The 19,367-nt window shown below is 43.4% G+C and overlaps 1 protein-coding gene across 1 annotated transcript in view; it reads left to right on the top strand.

The window, feature by feature from the left end:
* Positions 1–2,522: 2,522 nt before the first annotated feature.
* TTC7A (tetratricopeptide repeat domain 7A) overlaps positions 2,523–19,367 on the top strand; it is a gene marked incomplete at its 3' end in the record, with an annotated part of 76,030 nt that continues 59,185 nt past the window's right edge. The window contains exons 1-3 of the mRNA XM_010158509.1: positions 2,523–2,680; positions 4,297–4,465; positions 18,354–18,484. Coding sequence (XP_010156811.1) covers positions 2,531–2,680; positions 4,297–4,465; positions 18,354–18,484 — 450 coding nt within the window. The remainder of the gene's footprint in view (positions 2,681–4,296; positions 4,466–18,353; positions 18,485–19,367) is intronic.

The following is a 19,367-nucleotide window of genomic DNA, read 5'->3' as shown; positions in this document are numbered from 1 at the left end:
CGGCCAGGCCGCCCGCCGCACTCTTCCGTGGTTGGAAAGGTCTCCCTTCGGCTTCCCCATACCTGTGATGCCGATTCCCTCCCGTCCCTCCCCGCTCCCTTCTGGATGCCCCTGAACTATTTCCCTCCACTTCTGAAGAGGGCTGCTTTATTTAAAGGCTTAGGCTCGTCCAAGCGTCCTTTCACGTGGGAGACAGGTTTCATCAATAGCGAACGTGCTCTCATCTCTTTTTCCTGTTAGAACACACGGTTTGCGAGACGTGAGGCCGCCTGACTTAGACACGTTAACGTCCTGCGCGCGGAGTCAGCAGCACCCGGTTGCGAAGGGGACCCGAGCCTGGGCACCGCGCTGGTACAGCAGGTTTCAGACGAGCCGTCTGTACCAATAAACCCCCTTCGGAGCGGCGTTTCTAGACGTGGCTCTGGGGTGAAGTGAAGCTTGCTGGGGCGCAGTAAACTTCACAGCCCAAAAGCGCGTGGGAGGGAGGGGAGATGTTGGTAGCTTAATACCTGTTAATTGACGAGGCTTTCCAAGGGTGGATGTGGTGCGGATGGAACCCTGTGGTGCTGGGAACCGCACAGCCGACCTTTGAACCCCAGTCAGGCTGCAGCAGTGATTACCAGTGCAAAGATCACGCAGTTCGGGGGCACTAATAGCTGAAGGGTTCATATTAGCTTGTTCCCTTGTAATTAAGAGGCATAACAGTGTGATTGCCGTAAAAACATTATTTGTTAATTTGCTGGTACGTCATCATAACTTGCTGGTTAGGAAAGAGCAATGCTTTGTTATCGCTAGTTACTTTCTAGAAGAAACTTTTCTTCCAGCAAGGGACTGGCTACAGTTTTGTGTTTCCAGAAACAATACTGTGTCTGAAGGGTTTTTTTAATAGTGGCGTTTGTGTTAGGAGGTTGTGTGGATTTCTTTCTTCATTGGGTATAGCCTTAAGCATTTATCCCTTAACCAAACTTAAGAAACCAGTGACTACCTGCAAGTTCAGTGTTGTGAAGACATGATGGCATGCGAGGCTGGGGGGGAAATACACTTGAACGTTTATACCTCTAATTTTATGTACATCTACTTGGTTCGTGCAAGTTAGTTGTAGACCTGCAGTTGAGCAGGAAGAGCTATGGTTATAACATGATATGCAGCTGAACGCTTCAGCCACAACAGAAACAGCCAACCCACAAGTTGGTTAGTAAAGCCGTATGTAATGTGTAGGCAGTAAGTGGGGATAAGTTGTCCTGTGGGTTGAAAGCACAGAAATGCACTGTAGCGTTTCCTGCATTCTAGCATTTCAGGCTTTGAAATGTGAAGTATACATGGGAGACCTTATAGCACCTTCCAGTACCTGAAGGGGCTACAAGGAAGCTGGGGGGGACTTTTTACAAGGGCCTGCAGTGACAGGACAAGGGGTAACAGGTTTAAATTGGAAGTGGGGAGGGTTAGATTAGATATCAGGAAGAAGTTCTTCCCGGAGAGGGTGGTGAGGCACTGGAGCGGGTTGCCCAGAGAAGCTGTGGATGCCCCATCCCTGGGAGTGTTCAAGGCCAGACTGGATGAGGCTTTGAGCAACCTGGTCTAGTGGAAGGTGTCCCTGCCCATGGCAGGGGGCTTGGAACTAGACGGTCTTTAAGGTCCCTTCCAACCCAAGCCATTCTGTGATTCTATGAAATGTAAGGCTTGGCTCTTTGATATACAAAGATTTTCTTACTCTGGTTGACGCAGTAGTCAACAGATTGAGGTACTCCTTGTATGAATAAATGAACTACAGAGCTGGGCCCATCATGCAAGAGCTCCGAGTACATGGGCAGGTGAAACCTTTTGTCAGCACGCCACTGCAGCCTCGCATGAGGCTTCATGCTGTACCCAGTGCCACCACCTATGTTTGAGTTTCTTTTCTGTGAAACTGTGAACCAGAGTGATTTTTAGCATAGAAAGAATTATGTGTGGTTTATTAGTTGTGTCACTGGATCAGGCCTTGTGTGTCTTTAATAATGGATGTGTAGAATGTATCTAAATTATCTTTTTTTTTTTCTGTGAACTTCCAGCAAAATCTTAGTTTATGATGCAGTTACTGTTCTGCAGTGAAATTCATAACTTGTACATAGTCCAAAACATGCATTTCATGCTTGTACATTTTTAAATCTGAAGGATGCACTGAAATGTTTGCAGAGATTGATCTTGGCTTTTGAAAGTGAGTTTTGTGATGAAAATCCTTAACTGCTACATAAGTGACAGCACAAGAATTAATTGTGCTGTCAAAATAAAAGGATTCATTAGGGAAAATCTTCAAGTTAAAAGGAAATGTTGGTTCATTTTTTCATAGGAAACTTCTAGCTATTGGAAACAGTAAGTTAATGGTACTTTTTTCTGTCAGCTAGTTCTTCCTTACGCCCTTCTTTGTGTTACTCTTTGTGTTTCTTAAAGGCATGTTGTTTTGGTTTGTTTTTTTAAATGCTGTTTATCAGCAGTGAAGCACTAAGTGATGTTTCTTGTTCCTTGTTATGTGCTTTCAGAGGATTATGGGAGTATGCTGCTTGCAGAGGCTCTGCTGGAAGAATGTTTGAAGGAAAACTTTGCTAAACTGAAGGACTCCATTCCACTGACGGAGAAGAAGGAGCCAAAACTGAGTGAAGCTAAACAGTATCTGACCAATATCTTAAGCAGAGGAAAACTACGAGTAAGTCAGCTCTGTCATCGTAATTCTTGCCAACTAGATGCTTCCTTCATATGATTATTAGTCTGACACAAGGTGTTGGCATTGCCTGTTCATGTCCCTGTATGTATGGTGATGTATTTATAGGCATTTATGTTGGAGTGGTAATTCAGTGCCCCTTTACAGTGTCTTCTGTTGGGACACTTGCATTTTCATATGCAAATCATGTGCTACAAGTATATATCCTGTTAATTTTGTTATTGGAAAGAAGCAGGATAAATATTTAGGAATTCTCTAGGGTGGTAACAGTGCTGTCAGGTGAGCACAGCTGGGTGACCTGCTGCTGATCCTGGTCTGAGGGAATTGTGTCAACCTGGTTAGCTCCAGAGAAGAGGTAGAATGTGCTGCAAGCCACTGTCAGGCACTTGAGGCTGTGGTGTTAGTCCAGGATTACACCCTTACGTTGCTTTCAGTCTCTGCCAGAGAAGTTATGCTTTTATTTTGATTTTCTGGTCTGGGTGCATGGTGGGCAGCTGCCTGCCAATGTGGCTGCAGAACTTTAGTAGTGTTTTAAGGCCCTGCCTTGATGGCTGCTGCTGTGTTGGTGTCCTTGGACACGCAGTTCCATAACTGGCTTTAAAAAGACAATGAATTACAGCAGTCTCTTCCAGACTTGTATTACTTTTGGTCCTGAAACTTACAGGCTAGTTAGCTTAGAAGTGTACGCTACACTTTTATCATGCTATTTCCCAGGGAGCACGTGTGCAGTGGCTTTTCTGGGGGAGTTCCTTGTTCTTAACTTCTTTAAAGTCAACATATTGAAGAAGTAAAAAGGAAGGGGAAGGAAGAGGAGTCCATCCAACCCTCTTTGTTTATAGTTTAGTGCCAGTAACAGCCAGAACCGCTGAACTATTCAGGTCTCAGTGTTAAGTTTGGCTCCATGAATTGCCATTACTGTTTCTTTAGTGGTGACTTGGCTACTCATGCAGCATTGACCATATGTTGACTGCATGTATTAAAGAGGCGTGTGAGGGTTAAGACCCTCTTCATGCTTTACAAAGCATAAAGGTTCTGAACAAATGTATTGTACTGTTTGTTACACAGATTTGGATGCATGTTTTCAATCCTTAAGAAAACAAATCTTAAACTAAGGCCTGCTTGCTATTTCTAATTTTACATGAAAATTCTATGAGATTTTGAGCAAGAAAGATCACAAATTTTCATTTTAACTGTTCGGAGGAGAGTGGAACACTTGACTAAGAAGTGTTGCGTTCTGCCTAATTTAAAAGCATGGGATTTACTTGGTGTATATGTAGGTAGTTCTAACAGTGGCAGGCTTTTGTATGCTATCTGTGGCTGGGTGAATCAAGAGTTGGTCAGCTGAAACCAAAGAGGTGGCTTCTAAGTTGTGCACTCCAAACTGAGCTCCAAAGTAGTTGCCTAACCTTTGTCACCTGCTGCTCTTGTGAGCATGGCTGTAGTATTTCTAGACGTTGCTAGGTCTGCAGGCCAGAGTAGGAAGGATTTCATTGTGGAGAGGAAAGCATTTTGAATCTGCTTAATCTTTTCTGAAGTACCTCGTTCTTGCTGTTTGGTATTTACTGCGTAAACATTCTCTTCCTGTCTCCCCTCTGTTTCAGCCAAAGTATATGACAGAAGCGATGCTGATCCTCGGGAAGCTTCATTATGTGGAGGGATCCTACAGAGATGCCATCAGCATGTATGCGAGAGCAGGGATCGATGACCTCTCAACGAAAGATGAACCTCTCTACGTGCTGCGCTTGGTAACTGAAGCCTTTGTGATTAAAGGTAAAGGGTCATGTATACATATTTGAAGTATGCTGTGTTTTAGGTTGAAGGTGATTTGATTGGAGCAGAGTTAGGGCAGTGTTGTATGCTTTAGAAAATCCTACTGAGTATGGTCTGTGTAGTTTAAACTTAAAAGCATTATGGAGTCTTAGTCCATGGTTTTTAAACTTGGCAGGCTTGCCATTGGAAATCTTGTGGTAACGGTTGGCTGTAAGTCAGCAGCAACACACTTGATCTTGTGTATCCATTTTGGGAAAATCTAAATCAGGTACTCAGCTGAACTGGGGCCTATGCTTTCTCTCAGAGTTTGTATACTTGTAAATTTTAATGATTTCTGTGAATTAAGCAAGGACGATGTTTCCAAGTTTTAAACTCTGGACTAACAAAATATGTGCTTTCAAAGCAGGTGGTATATTTTTGCAATGCATGTCACACAGTATCAGATCTTATATACAAACAGGAATCTCTCCTCCCCCTTGTAATTCTACAGACATTGCACTGTTTGAGAGATCCTAAAAAACCTGCCTCTATGGGATTGAAATTGTGTTTCCTTTTTGAGTGGGGGAAAGAGACTCTAGTCAGTTTTTGACTTGGAGGGAAGAAGATCGGTAATCTCCTCCTTCACTTGCTTTCAGTTCCTTTATAAATGTTGCTCAAGTACTGCTACCTATCTGCTTTCTACTCTTTTCAGCATGTCCACCAGCTAATTAGGTGAATGAGAACTCTGATGATCAGATACCTTCAACTGGTATGTAAAAGAGTGAAACCAAATCAACCAAAATACTGTTTGACCGGGCTGCTAGTATTACTGATAATAATAATTTGGGTGTTCCGTGATCTCGCACAGTCATTCTGCTTTTTTGAAAACCTGTTTGTGCTGCTTTGCTTGGTTTGATTTTTTTTCCTTGTTTGTTTGGGGTTTTTTTGGTTTTTTTGTGGCAGTAGTTGAATCTGCTTCGTTAACGAGCTTTTGTGAAGCAGGACTAATTTACTTGTAACTCGCACTAACGCTTGCATGGCACAGAGGAGTGAGTAACTGCCAGTGCATTCACAGCAGCGTATTTGAGAGCAACTACTGGTGCACTCCAGAGTCTGAAGGAGATGCGCTATCCTCACTGGGGACTGGACAAGGCCCTCGGTGAGGTGTGAATGTAGTGGTAAAGTATGCTTGAACACGGATGGAATGGCACTGTTCCTGTAAGGCCTCTCCTATGGTATTGACTACATCGCTTGCATATGAACATGTTGGGGGTGGAGGTGTTTGCCTCAGAGGATCAGGCTGTAATTTCTTTTTTACCCGTATGGTTTAGCAGAGAAAGTAAATACTGTGTTGCCTGCCCTGTGTTTGTATGTAAACTGTCAGGAGTCCCTGCCATTGCAGAGCAATCTCTGTGCTATTAGTGTTTCACAGTTCTTACTCTCCATGATGATTATTTTCAGATTAGCTTAGGTACCAAGTAACTCGCTCAGTGTTCTACCAAAGTTTGACAGAGAAGTCAAGCAAAGTGGAGCTTGTCCAGCTGGATTTGGAGAAGGCACTCGGTGCTAGGGTCACTGTTCCTCTGTGGTATGTGCTCAACCTTCCAGTCTTAAGAAATATAAGCCCTTAAATATTAGAAATTTGTTAGGTAACTAACAATAGCAGTGTGGATTTAAATTTTAATTTCAAAACGTGTCTGTCTAGGCTACCTCTGCAGGGCCATTAACAGAACAGAGTTGAATTATTTAAAATGCACTTACACTCTATGCTAAAGATTTTCCGTATTTCCCTTTTTCATTTGGTATCACTGAAGAAATTCTGTTGATCCATACCATGTTACTGCCTTCAGTGGAACTCCTGCTAGCTTATGCAAGCTGAAACCTTCTTAAAAGACATTCTTGAACATTGCCAGTAGTCAAATTTTTGCAGGGATCATTTAGGCAGCAGTCCAGAAAAGCCACAGTCCTGTCTTTATTTCAGGGCAGAACTTAAGTTCCCTGCTAAATTTTTCACTCTATTTTCAGTAATGGGAGAAAGCAGTTGGTTTAATAGAATATTGGTGTTCATCCAGCATTAAACATCAGAACTTTGTATCACTACTTAGTATGAACCTGAAACTACCTTGGTTTTGTGTAGCTAGTACTGCTGGGTTGTGCCTGTAGGCAGAATGGCAGCGTATGTTCTCAAGCACTCTGGGTTATTCTGGGAAGGTCACAGAGGAAAGAAAAGTCAAATCAAAGGCACTTACTTACACTTGTCTTTCTCATTACATTTTATTTTGTTTCCAACAGTAAAAGGGTACAGGACACACTGGGAGGGATTCCATAGATGGAGTCAATGGTGGAAATGCAATGTGAACAAGCAAAACTGAGTTTGCTTTTCTTTAGAGAACATTTTGAACTTCACAACACTGAAGGTCGGGCATTGAGCTAAATCTCTGGGGCCTTCCTCTGAAGGCACATAGCATGTAGTAAATTCATATTCTGGTAAGAAGCAGTATGGCTTTTCACCCTTGTCACTGGGCTGCAAAAGTTGAACAGGGAAAAGGTTTCTTGCTTGCCTTGCTCAGTAGACTTCAGACCAAGGTGAGTGTCAAGCAGTAGATGTTAAAGTTCTTCATAAATGTGGGACTTGAGCAGTCGATAAGTCACACGAGAAATGGCAGAGAGAGCAAGACTCTTCCAGTTTCTCAGCTGACTGCTGCTGCTTGTCCTGCTTCTAAATCCCTGTGTTGTGAGGAGAGGGGTTCTGTGGGCACTGAGTGGAGCTCTGACAACGGTTTGACTTTTCGTGATGACTAGTTTTAACCTCTAGTTAGTTAATAGATGGTTGGTCTGTACTTGTCTCCTTCCTCTCCATCCTCTGTGCAGTTAATTCCTCCTTAAAACCTCTGCTCAGTCTCAGTTCTGCAGGTAATCTCTGATGCAAGCAGCTGCATAAAACAGCGTTAAGTAAGCAAACTTGCTCTCATTTTGCTTCGGATTCACTTGGGACACGTGACTTCGTTACCTCGTGTTGTGTGTTTGAAACAAGCAACCAAAAGAAGACTTTGGAACAACATGTCTGACTGCCAGAGCCCATTGGTTTCCCTCTGGCTGGCCTTGCTCAGGAACCCTGCAGACATCTCTTTTTGCTCCCAGTGGATAAATCTTCCTGGTAATAGGGTAGGCCACAACCCTAACCTGTTACAAAGCAGTGCATAGCTCTAGCCAGGACTTCGGCATGCCCAAATTCCATCTTTGTAGAAAGGCTCCTGTGTTGTTGGAATGCCTGTTGCACAGCCTTTCTTGCTGTGCTGCGTGAGGGCAGGCCGAGCTGTGTTGACTGAAGGAGCCTGTTGCCATCCTGAGTGATGAAAGCTCAGGCAGGGCTGATGTGGCGTGTGGGTCCGGTTTTGTCACGACCGAGAGGGTTTTTGGCTTGGTCTCAGGATGTGTGACACCAGAGCTGCTGGAAGCTGAGTCAGTCCTGTGCAGAGGAGCTCCCTGTGTCTATCAGACCGGCTGTCAAGCTGGGCTCTGGACTTCCTCTGCCTGGAGGAGGGTAGCTTGGAGATAGTTAGCTATCTAAATCAGTTCAGCAATGATTTAGGATTGCAAATGGTATCTTACTGAGGCTTTTTTGGTGAGATAAAGCTTTAACAGTCTGCTGCCTCTTTTCCTCCTTTCTCCCAAGCCATCCTGCAGTAATTTGTAGTGTTACTGGCCATTTTAAGCTTAGGGTGGCTTTAATTTGTGCAACTCCAGTCTGAACAATCTGTTCAGTCAGAAGTTGGCAGTTCTGGGGTCGATTCATCGCCTCTTCGCCCAGCATCTGTTGTGGATGAAGTGCATGGTATCATACGGTACAGCTGCCTCTTTCGCAACTGGGAGGAGGCTGTGGGCTAACTTGTTTGTGGGTTTCCAAAGATGGGTGAGATGATGAATCCCTTGTAATTTTACGTTTCCAAAAGTGGATTTTTTTTGGAAAACTTTAGCAAAAAGCTCCATGGTATCAAAAGACATCAGTATGGGCTCAGCCTTTTTAGACCTTAGAAAAATCCATGTGGAAGAGGAGAAGGTGATAGTGTGTCTCTAAAAAGCCTTGATCATAGTCTGTGTGTTGTGGTTGGACTTGCTGTAACAAAAGTCATGTGTACAAGGAAGTGAGACTTCGTTAGTTCACTGGCTTGGAGCAACTTTTATTTTGTACTTGAACTCATTTACATCATTTAAAGATATTTAAGATCAGTAATGTGACACTCCTGGAAAAACGATAAGATCACGAAAAACTGCTGGATTGAGCCACTGGTCTTCAGAGCCCTCCTAAGAGCTGTGAATGCTATTGCTGAAAGCAAAACCCTGAATCTACCACATGAGGGTTTTTCCTGAGCTTGACAATACTAAACAGGCTGGAGCCTGTGTCCAGGGTTCTTGGTTCAGTCCAGCTATTTGTGTGTTCTTAAGGTTTTTGTTTGTTTGTTTTTAGGACAAACTGCTGATCCTATGTGTTTTCCTGTTTTTCTTATGGTTGTATCTTTTAAAACTTCAGTAATAAGGAGGTCAGCATTAATTAAAAGTATGTTGTTCTGCTTTCTCCCCACGTCTTAAGTTTGTAATACTGGAAGTGGTTGGTTGGAGGTTACGGTGATGTCCTGAAAGGAAAATGGTGGTATCACACAGAGATAATAAACAGAAAAACTGACCTTTTACTTGGCTGGTTTGAAAACTACCCACTTGGTTTAAATAATGATTTTAAATTGACCAACCAAAGCCTCCAAATTTGAATAATCTATTTTAAGCTTCATTTGTGCTTGTTCTGCTTGATTTCTTATTTTGTTGGTTTGCAGAACTATTAAAAACGTGTAGGTTTGCATTCAGTAAACCTAAGTCTGGTGTTAAAATTGTTCATTCTAGCTAATCAGAGCGTATATCGCCCACTTGTTCATACACTACACTGATATCTAATTCTGACACTTGCTTGTGTGTCATTAATTTTCCAGTATCGTTTTCTACAGGATGATTAATTTCCTGGGTGAGATTTGTATTCAGCTGCGTTTGTTAGGAAATCAGAATAAAATGTACAGTTAAGGATAGCTTTAGTGCAAAGATAAGTTCTGATACATCTATTTTTTTCTTCCTCTCTTTAAAGAATTTGATGAATCTTTTCATTTTAAACAAATTTCACTTGCTACAGACAGTGTTTTAACTCTCTGATAAGTGCTAAAACTGGTAAACAACTTCTTGTGTGTGCATTTTGAATGTGTAGATAAAAATGGCGAAAGTAAGTTTGCTTTTTTAGTCAGAGCTTTGTTGGTACATCAGCTTTGAAAAGCTAATAATTGAACTAAATCAGTGGAGGGAACTGAAAGGGAGAAAGAAGTATGGGTGTTTTCCTTGGGTTTTGTCGTCCCCGGAAGAGAAGAGCCTCTGTGAAAGACTCATTTCAGTACTTCATTAAATTTTTTTTATTTCAGATCCTAAGGCAGTAACTTCTCCAGTTCAACTTTTTTACTAAACACTACTGATGCAACAGTGCAAGGATATATTCCATTCCAACAATGGTAATGGGTGGTTGTGTGCTATAGGGTTAACTTAAGCAGCGTTACTTTTAAATAGTCCTTCTGAAAACAGAATTTCTAGTTAGCTTCTCTGGGATGATGTTTTTGTCTGGTTAGTTTTTGATGAATGAGATGGCAATGCCAAAAACTATTGAGTTGTAGTGGAATACAGACTGTGTGCAACGATTTTTGAGTGCCAGTAGTTTGAACAATTTCAAGTACAGATAAACTGAGTTTGGAAACATTATGTAGCTTTTCAGGGTCTTTAACTTATTTCATAATCATGGTTGAAACCATGGCGTGCTTACTGTAGGCTTTTACTTTAGAGTCTAGCTCTTCTCTAGCCTAACCATCCTGTTTAGACCCGGAGAGTTGTTAGTGTGCTGACTTCATTGGGGCTGCAATTCAGTACTGGCTGGAACCTGCCCACCTTGGGGATGACCGTGCTGGCTGAGGCACTTGAATTCCTTATAGCGTTCAGGAGAGCGGCTAAGACTTTACTGAAGATAACACCAGTGTTCCTCACAGTCTTCAGGGAAGTTTGATTGTGATGAGCCAGGATTATGCTGGGCACAAAGTTAAGAGGAGAAAAGCACATGTTTGCATGAAAGTTGTGGGGAAAAATAATCTAAAACTTTGCTTTTGCTGTTTTCATACAAAATACATTGCTCTTGGGTGGTAAGGGGCTTCATGAGGATGACTGACACTTGGCAGTATGCAGCTGTGTTAACCTAGATGCTGATTTTGGGAAGATACACTGGCTTGCAATAGGTTCCTCCTATTCCTTAATTGCTGATTTTTCTACTGGCAGCAACTCAGTGAAGTTATTTTAGTATCTCCAGCTGCTGCTGTGACTAAGTACTACTGCAGTGGAAGAAAAAATTGGGGTTTTTTTCGTTCTTTTTAAAGGGTGTGTTGGGGCAGGACACGAATTCCTGTGTGTTGGAATCCTTCTCTGACTAAAAACAGGAGAGATGCATATCTCTGAGGAGATGGGTTTTTTCTAAACAGAGCCTAAATAACAGTCAGGCAAGAAAACTCGTTTTGCTAGGTAAACTGAGTGGCAGCCACAAGGATGTATCATGCAATACAACATCAAAAGCTCAGTGACTGAGAGTAAGGCGTTTTGTTGGCAGAACTTGTTTTTTACTTTTGCTTGACAAAACCTGCATCTTCTAAATGTTAATCCACATCAGAGGGAGAGAGAGACTTTGTTCTATACCTGGAATACACTTCAAAGTGCTGGTGTTCACAAGTCTGCCAGCTAGACAGGAAGCATGCTGTTTATTCATGTTGGCATTAGAGTAGCTGTCTGATAGGCAAAAGCTGCAGTTTGTACATACTGATGCCTTGATAAAAGGGCCAGGTATTATTATGTCTTATTTGGATTTTCAGAATAAAATTTGAAGGGTTTGGAGTTGTATGTTGGTCAATTGTGTGCCTTGGTGCCACTGCTTTCCAGCTTGGATGTGAAATTGCTGCTGGACCAAGCCCTAGCCGCCTTGGTGCACTTAGGCTTCTCCTGTGGCAGCTGGAGAAGCAGGTTTCACTACTGTGCTCTGTGAGCTCTTCTCTGCTGTTGGACAGGGTAGTTTACTTTTTGTCTGGTTTTTTTTGTCTGGCAGATTTTGCTAAACAAACTACTTCCATGTACAAATGTACTGGGGGTGTGATTTTTAGACTTCTGAGGAGAGTTAGCTTCTGGCTACTAAATGCAAATAACTGAACTTTGGAAAGTGGAAGAATCATAGAATTATGATAAGATGGGGAGTGATCGTGAAAATTTTCTGTACCACACCAAAGCTCACTGATTGTCTCGTGGCAAAGTGCTTAAAGTTGTCCAATCTACGGATGAGTTACGCCTTTTTGCTTTTACAAGGAGTCAAGCGTTCTGAATTTGCTGACCCTTTGGTGACAGGTGGCTGGCAGTAGCATGCTACCTAGCAAGTATTTTTGAAAAAATAAACATACAAATATATAATAAATACATTGTAAAGCAGTGTGTATATAGAGTTACATACATAATATGTGTGCACGTTCAGTAAGTTTTTTTTTAATCATGAGGTGTGTATCAAGAAAGTTTGGAGACCACTGTATTACAGGTTAAAGCTAATGTTCAAAGATCTGCCATGAAGCACAGAACCAGCCAGCTGATAGGCAGCAGGTCTTGATCTGCTCAGGAAAATGAGCATCTTTTGTGTTAAGGCTGCTGGTTTCTGCTATGCAGTCAGATATGCAGGGTGATGCGGAGCCTGCACGGCATTGATCAAGGCTAGGTGACCAAGGTGGCATCTCAAGGGAGTGCTTGCCACCTTCTGGTTTCACAGCCACTCAGTCAAGAAGCTGTTCTAGTGTTAACAGTCAGCTTTAGCTATAGTTACAAGTCTAACCAGAGAGAGTTCTTATTAGCCCAATTATTTTGAAATTATTGTTAGCACTGGTTTATTTCATCTGGTGGGAAGGCTGGGAGTAGGGGTCTTGAGTTCCTATTTGATGTAACTAAGCAGCCTTGCAGAGGTTACTTGTTTTCAGGCTTCATTTCCTGCTTATGGACAGAAAGGTCTCCAAATAGTGTTATTTGGGGTTACTGGAATTTTCCACCTCTCTAGCTTTGAGACCTTTACATGAAAAATACCCCAAGATTATAATGGGTTGTTGTGAATGTACTGGGCTGTTGTGTAGCAATAATCCTGTACAATAGGAAGCAATGGTGAAAGAAGTTTATGCAGCTTTCTTGCAAAACAGCCCTGAGGGGAAGGACCTGGGGGTACTGGTGAATGAAAAGCTGGACGCTGGCAGCCCAGAAAGCCAACCGTATCCTGGGCTGTATCAGGAGAAGTGTGGCCAGCAGGTCGAGGGAGGGGATTCTGCCCCTGTACTCTGCTCTGGTGAGACCCCACCTGGAGTGCTGCGTCCAGCTGTGGAGCCCTCAACATCAGAAGGATATAGACTGGTTGGAGCAAGTCCAGAGGAGGCCACGCAGATGCTCAGAGGGCTGGAGCACCTCTGCTATGGGGACAGGCTGAGAGAGTTGGGCTTGTTCAGCCTGGAGAAGAGAAGGCTCCGGGGAGACCTTACAGCACCTTCCAGTACCTGAAGGGGCTACAAGGAAGCTGAGGGGGACTTTTTACAAGGGCCTGTAGTGACAGGACAAGGGGAGGGGTAGCGGGTGTAAATTGAAAGTGGGGAGGTTTAGATCAGATATCAGGAAGAAGTTCTTCATGGAGAGGACGGTGAAGCACTGGAACAGGTTTCCCAGAAAAGTGAAGTGTTCAAGGCCAGGCTGGCTGAGGATTTGAGCAGCCTGGTCTAGTGGAGGGTGTTCCTGCCCATGGCAGGGAGGTTGAAATTAGATCATCTTCAAGGTCCCTTCCAGTCCAAACCATTCTATGAAAAACCAAACTTTTCTCCCCCACCCCACCTTTCATGAGGTAGAATATGAATGAATATGAGCAAAACTAAAGGCCTTTCTTCCCCCTCTTCTATTTGCATTGCAAATAGGTCCTGCTGACAAATCATGCTGAAAAATCATAGCTTATTTTTGTGGGAGATGAGTGTCAAGACTCATGACATGAATTATTTAACCTGCTGTGAATTGTGGCAGAAATAATACATAGTACTGACTGCTGGTGTGGCTTGTTGGCGTTCAGGATATTTTGCTTAGACACACTAATGTAATAGATCAAACCTTGGCTGGTGTGGCAGGCTTGTTCTAACACCATCTCCAAAATAGTTAGGCTGTGCTTTTGGATTTTGTCTTTGAAAAGTATTTAGTATTTTGCTGAACTTTGTTTAGTCAGCGTGTATGTATATATGTTTGAAGAGCTAGTCTTACAAATAGTCTTATTTCAGTGCTAACGGATTTTTCTGAGCCACGTTGAGGCTGAAGGCTGCACGCTGGAAGTGAAGTGCACTCTCCTCTTGGGGATGGCTACTGGGAATGACCTCGCGTTTGCCACAGAGCAAGAACATGCACACAACCCGTTTCTTTGTAGCAGTTGCCATGCAGTATGTTCACGCCTGCCTGACCTCAAGACAAGTTACTTCTCTCTGTAGCTAGAGTACAACTGTTGCATGCACTTAGCTCAGCAGCATGCTGATACCTGGCCAGGATGACCTGTCTGCGTGGCACAGGAGCATCGGTGCTGTAGCCTTGCTCCGCAGACTGGCGCTGATGCTCTTAGCAGGGCTGTGAGGTCTGCCCTAAGCTGTCTCTTGCTTCAAGTTGCGATAGCTCTGTTTAACACGACTGTAGCACAGGGACACAACACAAAAGGTGCAGGCTTCACACTCTGTGTGCTGTTGTGTTTCTTTGATTCCTTCCTTAGATTGCTGGGTAGCTCTGGGCTCCTGGGCTTTGAGGTTTTTGCAGCTGCAGGCTAACAATGTTGGGGAAAGTAGTGTGTGCTGCTGCCCCTGAATTCGTGCACCTATGTATCCACCATTCCCCAGCTGTGTTAATTCATCCTAATACAGGAGGCTGAAAGTCTGTAAAAGGGAAAATGAAAGGAACCTGTGAGTGGATTGGTATGCTCCTCCTACTCAGGAGGAGGAATGCTGGTATTTGGTGAACTGGTGGAAAAGAAAGCCACCTTAGCCTCCTTTACTCCTGGGCAGTTGTGCAGTCTCCATCTATGTGCTGAGGCTTTCAAGGCCAGGCAGGGTAGAGCCTTCAGCTGGCCCAGCTTTGGGCAAAAAGTTGGACCATGAACCTCCTGGGATCCCTTTCAGCATGAATTTTTGTCTCTTTTATGTTGCTGAGAACTTAATACTGCCCGTCCATGTGCACATGTATGTTCAATAATAATATCACCTCAGCATTGGAGCTACATGACAGGTTGTCTTCCCTTGGCAAGGACTGACTGAGAGGAAAGTGAAAATAAGCCTTTGTAAAATCTCCTTTTTGGGTTTCCATAAAGGAGAGCAGTGCATTTCAGCTCTAGGGAGAAATTAGTTCAGTGACACCTCTTACAAACCTTACGGGTTTGGCTTTTTCTGACAAAACGCAGTTTGGCTTTAAAAGGAGAGAAGAAGTGGCAAAGATTACAGAGAGATTAAGAGCCAGAGACAAATCTTTGAGGGAACTAGATGAGGTGAATGGAAGGAATACAGGAGAGAAAAGCACTGTTTCTATACACAGGAAGTTACTGCTTCTGAAGTGAGTAGAAAGAGTTAGTTCTTTTTACAAGGATAATCTGGAAGTATATCTCTCAAAATCTTGAGCTCGGGCCATACTCTATTAGAAAATCCGTATCTGCACTATATAAAACATTCTTATGATATATGTATTTAAATTTGCGCCACTGATTCTTCATATGGAAAAAAAATCTTAGCATAAATAAACCATAAGTTGGTATTATCTTACCATAACTGGTTGTGAGAAATACCAGAGTTCCTTTACCTTGACCAGCTACCAAGAAAGCGCACGGCTTTGTGCTCTACTCAGAAACTAATTCTCTCTTAGCAAGAGCTGTATTTTTCTTGCTAAATCCAGTGTGGAAGCAGCGTGCACATCCGTCGCTTTCTGACACTTTCTGGACCTGAGTTGAATTTAAAATGTATGTTGTGCTGCAGAGGTGTTTTTCTGTGCTGATAACTGGGGGATGGGGAAGAGGTAGTGGAATTTGTGCTGTCAGCACTGGAGGGCTTGTAAACAGTCTTGTCCAACTGCACCTTGAGCAAATATGTAATTGTTGGGGCTCTACACTGTGAGAACTGCACCGGTGGCTGCAAGAGTAGGGAACTCCTGTTGTTATCCTTCTGTTCTTCACATTGTCTCCTGGATTTGCAATCTGCTTGCTCTGATTTTTCTTTTTATTGTATTTCTGTGGTAGGGAAGAATAGACCTGTTTGGATTCTGTAGAGATCTTATACTCTGACATCAGGTCAGTGGATATGGTCTTAGCAGAAAGAACCATGACTAATGTCACATCATGTGGGTCATTTTTCCTGTTTGCCCTTTGCAAGTAGAAAAACATGTGCAGTGTAGCATAGGATCTGTTTTAATACCCTGTATATACTCTGTCCTTACTGTGGCAAGAAAGCTTTTTGGAGATGTTTGTTCCCCTGTCTCTGATCAGCCCCAACTCTGTTTTTCTGACCGCATGGTTGGGCACATTGTTAGTACTGGGTGCTGGCAAAGGCTGCTCGCCTTCCTTCCCCGTTTCAGGGCTTGGATAGTAGCTCGTGGTGGGCTGTAGCACATATCTAAAAGGTGGGGTTTTTTTGTTTGTTTTTTTTTTTTTTTAATCAGCCTGTTCTCTGTGTGATGCCTCCCACGATAACCACCCCATTAAATGCTGCATGTGTGTGAATGTCAGTAGATCTCTCTCAGGACCCTTAGCCCCTCTTTGCACTTAAGGGGATGGAGACTCTGAAATGTCACACCTCTGAAAAAATCATTTTCACTTAGGGAGAATGACTGGAAATTCAGAGGTAAATAAATCTGAGACAAATCTAGGAAGAATATTAGTAGGCTGATTGTTCTAGCTTCAGCACTGGATGGTTTCGTTTTCTGTATAGAGAGTTAACGTACTCTTTTCCCCTTCATTACATAGCAACAGGGTTAGCAAACAGAAGGTTTGAAATAATAGGAAAACAACCGATGATATCAAGTCAGGACCAAAAGAAGTCTGTTCTGTTGGATGCTAGAGAAGGTGTATGCCAGTAGAAAGGAGAGAACACAGCATGGACATTAGTTAAAAGCAAAGTGATCATCGTCCCTGTCCTCCACACACTGTTAGTTTGAAGTAAATCCACTCCCCCTGCTCTACTCTGGCCAGGATATTTAAAGGTGAAGTGTACCAACATGTGTTCTTGCAAGATCTAGGCCCTTGAGGGAATGTGCTGCGTGCTTCTGACTTGGGAGAGGGCAGGAGGAATGGGGAGCCACCTCCCAAGCTTGCACCAGTGGGGCATCTTCTCAGCTTGCTGAACTAACTGCTTGTGTCTGGCTCAAATGTGAGGTGGGGAAACTCCTAGCAGAGTAACCAAGGGGACAAAACAGAAACATTGAACATGAGAAGTAAACAAGGCTGAGACTGCCTAGGAACCTCGGACTCCTTCAGCATGAGCACTTGTGCTGCATTGTTCATCATGGGGAGACCTGTCACCCCATTGCCACCTACCCCCAAAGCACCCCAGTGCTTTGTTGTCAGACTCCTGAGATGAGCTGTGCTGAGGTGCTATGCCTCCTGGGATTGCATGGCTCCTGGTACATGTGGTGGCTCCTCACGTGGAGCAGAATCCTCTGCCATGTGCTGCAGCTGTCTAAATTGCTTCCTTGGAGAGGCTGTCCAGGCAGCTGAACTCCCTCTTCGTCACCTCTGAGGATCTGTCAAGAATACTAGGATTTTGTTACTTCCTACACATTTTTCATTGGTATTAGGGAGAGTTGCTATATATAAAACTTACTGGGAAGCAAGCATGTGCTGAACTTTCTGCAACCTGTGTTGGGCTACTGGGCACTAGTCCAGTTGTGTTTGGTGTAGAAGACCTGAGTTTCCAAGCAGTGGTGTATTGTAGAGATCCCATGTGGCCTAAGAACCTACATTGATCAGAGTAAAATTGATATGTGGATATGTAGCCTCTCTGGATAGATTTTAGATAGAAAGGGTGTCACAGTGCGATGGCAGACAAGGATCTGATATTAAGATGTTCATGTAGGACTCCGTAGCTGTGGGTATTCAATTAACATGCTCCTTGTTTGTAAGTGGGGGTGGATGATGATGCAAGAAGGAGTTCTAGTAGCACAAAACCTAAGGGTTTTTCCTTTCTTTGGAAAAGACGGTGATCTTGTGGTTAAGAGTCTCTTGTGCCTTGCCAAGAGCTTGCTGTGTGTTCATGTGCAATCTGCATGTGCTCAGATTTTCCAAGAGAGGCCTCAGATTTTCCATCTTCGGTATAATTTTCAGTTGTTGTTGGCTTTTTTTTTTTTTTCTTTCAAAACTACTGCTTGTTGAAAGGTTCATTTGGAATAGCGAGTGCTTAGAAATTCTGAAATCTAGTGCCAGGGTGTTTCTGAAGCAGCACTTGTATTGAAGCACCCAAAATGTATAGCCATCTTTGGAAATACAGGCCTTAATTTCTTTGCTTGCTCATCCTTACTAGAGGGTTTGTTTGTCCTTCATTCATGAAGTGTTTGAAAGCCACTGTAGAAAGTGCAGTGGCATTGTGTGTTAGAGCAGCATGACAAAAATGCCTTGCATGTGCAGGAATTACATTTTCCTGGGGGTCTTTTCCTGAAAGTCACTAAAACAAAGGGGAGCCCACCTAGGGAAAAACCTTGCCATCAGCTGGTATATGAAGGAATATCATGCCCATGCTGCTGGTGGTGGGCTCCAGTTAAAGAAGGTGTTGCCATTTTGCAGGTCTGTCACTGGAGCGCTCGACCAACTCCGTTGCCTCACGTGCCCGACTGTGTGAAAGGGAGGAGGAAGTCATGGCTTGTTTTGAGACAGCATGTGTCATTGCCCAGGTGTACTTGCAGGAACTTGAAAAGGTAAGAAGAAATGTGCTCATGGTGTTACCTGGTGGCCTGGGTGGAATTCCCAGGGTTTTGACTGCAAAAATGGTGGAGAAATGTGAAGTGATTATAGATATTAAGTGTGAGAACAAGTTGGAAGGAGTGAGGTATCTCAGTATAAGCAGTTGCAAAACAGCCGTTCCTGGTGTCAGTTTCTTCTGAGAATAACATCTGGAAACCAGTTTTGCCTGTGGTAAAGCACTGAGTACTTCAGATGTGCTCAGGTTGTATCTCGGGTTCCGCTCTTACTAAGGAGGGACTACAGACTGCATGGCAAGTGCCAGCACAAAGGAACCCAAGTCATTCTACGTATGTGCTGTAGTGGATATTGAGATCCCTAATGAGCCGAAAGTAACGTTTTTGGGTCAGCCATAGCAGTTTAACTGCCAGTGCTTCACCTTCTACAAGTAAAATTGGAGGAAATCAGATCCTTAGCAGCAAGTAACTGCTTAGTCAGTGGCTGGCTAGGATGCTGAGGGAGAGGAGTACTGTGAGTCCTCCACTGAGCTGTAATACATGCCGTGGACTTGTTAGGCACATGCTTAGTGGTCTCTAGCTCTGTAACTTTGCCTAGCTGACTTTAACAGGGCACACCATGCACTTCCATGCTCTTCCTTTGCCACACATTATGCTCGACACCAGCAACACAGGCAATGCATGTTACCTCTTCTTCTGTAACTTAATGGCCTTTGACCTTCTGACCAGATATTTCTGTTCTTCTCAGTGGTAAAGGCGTATGTCTGTTCCACATTTTGTTTGTAATTTTATTAAAACAAGAAAAAGAGCTTAGTGCATATATAAACATTCATCAGGAAAGCCAGCTAACAAATTCTCTGGTCTGTTTCTTCGTAGGAAAAGC

Source organism: Eurypyga helias, unplaced genomic scaffold (genome assembly GCF_000690775.1).
Source record: "Eurypyga helias isolate BGI_N326 unplaced genomic scaffold, ASM69077v1 scaffold27469, whole genome shotgun sequence".
Taxonomy (NCBI): domain Eukaryota; kingdom Metazoa; phylum Chordata; class Aves; order Eurypygiformes; family Eurypygidae; genus Eurypyga; species Eurypyga helias.
The sequence above is the reverse complement of the archived record's forward strand: the minus strand, read 5'-3'. Positions and strand labels throughout refer to the sequence as shown.